The sequence below is a fragment of the Otolemur garnettii genome, unplaced genomic scaffold, assembly GCF_000181295.1.
Source record: "Otolemur garnettii isolate 467f Iridium unplaced genomic scaffold, OtoGar3 scaffold00063, whole genome shotgun sequence".
In the NCBI taxonomy this organism is placed as follows: Eukaryota; Metazoa; Chordata; class Mammalia; order Primates; family Galagidae; genus Otolemur; species Otolemur garnettii.
In genome coordinates this window covers 10,493,470-10,499,793 of record NW_003852458.1, presented here as the reverse complement: position 1 = coordinate 10,499,793, position 6,324 = coordinate 10,493,470, and the positions used below count along the sequence as shown (strand labels likewise).

At 34.6% G+C, this 6,324-nt stretch overlaps 1 protein-coding gene across 4 annotated transcripts in view; it reads right to left on the bottom strand.

The window, feature by feature from the left end:
- Positions 1-6,324, bottom strand: part of NNT (nicotinamide nucleotide transhydrogenase) — a 91,017-nt gene that overhangs the window by 27,677 nt on the left and 57,016 nt on the right. For all 4 annotated transcript variants that reach the window (XM_023515010.1, XM_023515011.1, XM_003792967.2 and 1 more), the window contains one exon: positions 5,997-6,176. In XM_023515010.1, coding sequence (XP_023370778.1) covers positions 5,997-6,176 — 180 coding nt within the window. The remainder of the gene's footprint in view (positions 1-5,996; positions 6,177-6,324) is intronic.

The window sequence follows — 6,324 nt, the reverse complement described above, 5'->3', positions numbered from 1 at the left end:
TTGCTTTTTGCTCAGGCTGGTCTTGAACCCATAAGCTGAGGCAATCCACCTGCCTTGGCCTCCCAGAATACTAGGATTACAGGAGTGAGCCACTGCACCCAGCCTGATCATTTAAAACATTTTAACCAGATAAATTTGAGCCAGCTTCTGAAAATTATTTCAAAAATTTAAATGACAAAAGTCATCTAAGAATCACATTTTTTCTGCTCTCCAATCATTTGCATACTTTTATATTTTCAGTTAAAAAGTAAATAAAAACAAGTTAATGGAAAATTACCAGTAAAATCAAGAAATTAATGAAAAATTTAGGTCTACTTATTATTGTCTGAATGCTGTTCGAGCAACTTTTGCCTCCATATTTATTTGGATTTCACCAGAGTAAAAGAAGACTAACAAGAATGACAAGAAATAAGACTTTTATAAGGCAGCCCTACAGATCTCTCGGGTGAATTCTGCCACCAGCACGAGCTGTGAAGAGGCAACTAACAAGAATCAAAATCATAAGCATCCATTTCATTTAGAACTCTGGGCTCTCTGTCACCAAAAAAACGAGAAACGTAGGTATTAATACCATCTTATCATCCAAATCAATTACAGCTCCATGAAGCCCTGTACCTAAGTTGTAACAGAAGTAACTGAGTTCACTATTAGGATCCAAAACTATTTCACTTCCAATTATTAATGGAGCAGAGAGTCAGAGAACAACTAAATTAATGCTTTTAATTAAATTCTTAAGGTCCAGTCTGGCTTGAAGTTTTAAATCCTTAACACATTCTCCTATATTTAAATCCAATGTTTAATGAAAACCTGAATAACCAAATCTGAAACTTCTCAAACATTCAACTTTTGTTGACTTTAATAAATCCTTTCTAGTTTTTTTAAACAGAATTCCAAACTTCAGTTATCAAAAAATAGGTCCTACCAAATTTTTGCCCTTAAAAATTGATTCAAAGGACTTATATTTCTTTCATATATATAAGGTTTAATTTAAAAAAAGTCAAATGAACTAACACAGAAGTTTAGATCACAGAGGTCATGATTCAGAGGGCAGATGGAAAGGGACAGAACCATTTTAACTTGGCATAAAAGGGACCATTATTTTCTCCTATAAAACCGAATGGAGGAGAAGGAAAGAATTTCTGAGGACATTTAATTAATGTATACCACTTTTGATGGCATCTTGGAGAGAAAAAAAGGAACCACACAGTAGTTTAACAGTCAAAGTCAAATTGTTAAACGCGTATCCACAATTATGTCACCATTAAGCTAAATCCATGTGGTCTCTTAAAACTAAATTATTTTTCATTGCAACATCATATTTCCAACAAATGTTTAGGGTTTATTGTTGTTTTCTTTCTTTCTCTCTCTCTCTTTTGGTTTGCAGAAGTGATTAATGAAACTAATCACTGATGCAGAGATTGAAGAGTTCCCAGCTTCCAAGACAAAGAATTTGCAACACTGTCCAAGACTGTTCCTTTTTAGCTATTAAGCCCTATAATTAAAATCGTATTCTACAGTAAGGAGAAACATAATTTACATAACTCCAAGGACACTGTAAGAAATAAATTTGAAAAGGAAGGGTCATAAAATAGAAAAAACCTAATAACATACATATATACCATCCATTAGCATCTCCCATTCCAATGCTTTGTAGGTACTAATTGATTAATTAATCACAATGTAAAAAATAAAATACTTATTTTTGGTTTTGCTTTTGATCTATTTCATGCTATTCTATTTTCATTTGGAAATAGGCAATGAAGTGTAAAAATCAGATAATTTGGTCTAAAAATACTGTTCCATTTTTACAAACGTTTATATCCCTGGCAATCTGGATACTATCACAAGCAGCAGACTATAAAATCATAAAGAGGTTAATGTCTGTATGGGATCTGGATATAGACCAAATCATTGATTTGAGCTGGTTGTTTGGACACTGTCAACATTTTTCAGTTTTTGTAATATTGGGTGGTATGTAACCATAGCACTGGGCTCAGAGGATACCGAAAAGAATTCTTTGTCAGAACAAAAATTCAATTTTAGGGTTAATCACTTGGGGTACATTCCAATCCCTCATACATAATAAAACCCCTCTGTTCTGGTTTGAATTGCATGCTTCCTTCAATAAGTAACACAGAAGGCAATCTACTGCTACCATATTAACTCTAGGATATCTGCTACCATAACCTATCGGTGAGGTTTCCAAAATATAAAATGAACCAACACATAACATATTCATCTATTGTTCATTCAACAAACATTATTCATTTGAATATAGCAGGTGCTGGGCCAGTCTTCATAAACACAAAGGTGAATAATAAGTGGTGTCCTAAAATACTTTCTCTGTAAAAGGAGAATAGTATTTCCTCCTTTCACAATTAGTATGGGGATGAAATAAGCTAATATTTGTAAAGCACCCAGCATGATGCCTCCAGCATTGCACTAAAGCCCGACTTTGAGCAGCTATTTCGTTTTTATTATTCTCATCTACCTTGAACTGCTAAACACAGCCATAAAGAGATAGGTTCTTACCATAAAGAAGCACAAGCTAAGAATCAATGAAGGTTAATGTAAAAAGTCAGAATTCAAGAAAATTTAAGTCAAGAATTGAAGAAAAGAATTCTATGTTCAAAATCTAAAAATATGGCAAACCCGTTTATTTTTTGGTTGCTTCTTTATTTTGTAACAACATCTAACAGCAGAGAGCAGGCAGTAAAACAAGCACACTACAGATCGCTTTGCCCGCCTGGTAAATCCTTTATGGACATCAATTTCTGATGGCCCTTTAGCAAAGGCCATCAGAAAGATCTTACTCCCTTTGACCATATAATTGCACTATAAAAATTTGACCTAAGGAAATAAAAATGCACAAGATGGAATACTGCAACTAAAGAAAAGTTAAAAGAAATAATATGGATTCACATATATTATAGGACACCCGTGAGTTGTAATAATATGTAGGTATTATTAATTATAAAATTAAACATAAAACTAAATGCAAACTAAAGTTAGGGAAAAATACATTAAAAAAACAAAAAAAAGAAAAAATACATTAAATATAATGTATTTAAATATACACATAAAAAAACACTAGAATATCAATAAAGTCAATGGAAGTTTAAATGGTTTTCTTATTTATTCTTTTCTGTTTCTTCCATATTTCCTACATTAAACATCTTTCACTTTTGTTAATTTTTTTTCTTTTTTTGAGACAGAGTCACACTCCATCACCCTGGATAGAGAGAGTGCTGTGGCATCATCACAGCTGACAGCCACCTCAAACTCTTAGGCTCAAGCAATCCTATTGTCTCCAGTTTCCCAAGTAGCTGGGACTACAGGCATGTGCCAGAAGGCCCAGTTAGTTTAGTTGTTTTAGTAGAGACAGAGTCTCGTTCTTGCTCAGGTTGGACTTGAACTCCTGAGCTTAAGCAATCCACCCACCTCAGCCTTCCAGAATGGTAGGATTATAGGCGTGAGCCACCATGCCCAACCTATTTTTGTTAATTTTTTAAAATTAAGGTATCAGCTGTCCTTGAATCCAAATTAGTACACACTTGTTATTATAAACAGAGTGTTAATCTGGCCCAATATGATATTTATGGTTTAGGCAACAATAAGAATACCCCGGGTGGCTCAGTGGGTTAGGGCGCCAGCCACATACAGCCAGGCTGGCGGTTTTGAACCCAGCCTGGGCCAGCTAAACAATGACAAGTGCAAAAAAATAAATAAATAAAAAATACCCTGTATGTACAGTACAGGAATAAAAGAGTGTGGCAAAGGGTACACTTGAGGCAGTGAAAACAGAAAAAAAAAAGAACTAGTGAAAATATGTCAAGAAATGTGAAGGAATGGGAAAAGAGAGAAAGATGATACAGTTACAGAAGTACACAGAGAAGACAGCACTTTGAGAAAGCACCTCTTACTACCTCACTCTAGTTATTAGTAACAGTTACAGCACAGATTCCATACGAGTTCCTGTGGTTGCTATAACTAATAATAATAAAAGACACTAGACAAAGAAGGAAAAGGAGAGAAATAAAAGACACAGACAGATTTAAAGAAATACTGTTAATAAATATAAGAACCTAAAGAATAAAGGCAAGAAAGCACCCATGATGACACTTCCAGACTAGATATAAATTTTCCTCCTTCCCCTCCCCTTATCAGTATGCCACTGGCTTTGTTAAAATTAAAATCTACCCATTTAATTTTAAAATCTTAAGTTTCTGGCAAACCACAAGTAATAATGAAAATCTGCTGCCCCCTGCTGGCCATCCAAATTCATCAAACGAGGCAAAGTCAAATGAAGAGTTAAAAGTTCATTTTTAGAGAAAATGATATTTCTAGTACCACTGAATAGATTTTTCTTCTTCATAAACATTTATATATATAAACCCCAAATTCTGACACTTTTAAAACATGGTATATAAACTTCCACCTTTCTAAATTCCTGAATAACTCAAGTGATTCCATTTTAAAATCTTTTAGTGTACTTTGAATATGGGCTATCAAATCCTTTGTTTTACAATATGGCCAAAGAAACAAAAATATTTTTATTATAAAAATATAACTTTGGCATTCCAAATTACAATGATATTTTCAATTATTTCAAAGGTAAATAAGGATTATTTTCGAGTTGTAAACTCACATTCTGATTTCGCTTAGTTTCATGCCTATACTTTGTCATTCAAAACTGTTAATATTACTTAGAGCAGGCGTCCTCAAACTATGGCCCGCGGGCCACATGCAGCCCGCCTAGGACATTTATCTGGCCTGCCGGGTGTTTTTGCCACTGCTGCTTTGCAGCCAACAGTAGCTGACTCGTCCTGGGGCCTGCAGTCCGGCCCTCCAACAGTCTGAGGGACAATGAACTGGCCCCCTGTTTAAAAAGTCTGAGGACCCCTGACTTAGAGAATAATATCTTTAATTTGAAAAAATTTTCTAGTTCAATGTTTAATTATTTGCAAGATATTTTCTTGGCATCAAGAAGAGAATTAGAAACAAAAAGGAAGTAAGTATTCGTGTTATCACTTTCTTCTGTTCTTTTTTTAAAAATCATGCTGACCCCACCCTATGGTTCATTCTATAAGGGTACGTGTGAATCTCTGTAAATGTAGAATATAAATGTTTTAACACAATAACTAAGAAAAAGACATGAAGGCTATGTTAACCAGTTGGATGAAAGTATTTCAAATTATATACAGAAACAGTACACTGTACCACATGATAGTATTAATGTACACTGCTATGATTTGATAAATAAATAAATAAATAAATATGTAAAAAAAAAAAAATCATGCTGACCACAACAAAACTTCAGCATAAGTACTTCCTCAGACAACCAGTGGTAACCAAATTACCAATGTAATTTGAATAACCCTCTCAGAAACATGGAACTGAGCATATAAAGAGTCTGTAAAAATGAGCACACTCTTTCACTACTATTTCTGTGAATCTATCCCAAGACAAAAATCAAAATTGTCAGATATATTTATGTAGAAACAGAAATAAAAATCAAGCATCAAATATACAGCATTAGAGAAGTATTAAATAACTTTCATATATCCATGTGACAGATTAGTACAAAGTCCCCAAAAATAATATCTTAAAGGCATCTTAAGGATTACAAAAAAGCCAAAAATATCATATGTAAGTTTAAAGACTTAAATGTAAAATGATACACGATATGATCAGACAAGTAAACACACAGATATGTAATACACAAAAAATAAAGAATAAAAGAAACCGAAATGTTATGTGTTTACCTCCAAATGTAGACAGAGATTAGATTGTTATCGTCCCATTTAACTTTCCTAATTCACTATAGTTGGATGCTTTAAATATAGTCCTAGAAATTTCTTCAAATAAAACACTGCTATTTCTGCTGAAGGGAATTAAAGTTAACATACTGGCTTTTATGCCCAATAAAAGAAACAACGAGCACATCCATACTTGCAGAACACCATCTACTTTTCTTTCACATAAGTGTTTCTTACCACACACATGATGTATGACAGGATAGCACCAGAGGAGCCGATGAGCGCACCCACAATGGTCAGCAGGTTGTTGTTGAGCAGGAAGCCCTCGGCACACAGGGCCCAGCCTGAGTAGCTGTTCAGCACGGTGATGACCACAGGCATGTCGGCACCCCCAATAGCAGCTGTCAAAGTCACACCCTGGGACAAAAACCAAAGCACAGCTCAATATGAATAATATAAAAATAAGGGCAGCACCTGTGGCTCAGTGAGTAGGGCACTGGCCCCATATACCAAGGGTGGAGGGTTCAAAGCCGGCCCCAGCCAAAGCTGCAACAAAAAAATAGCC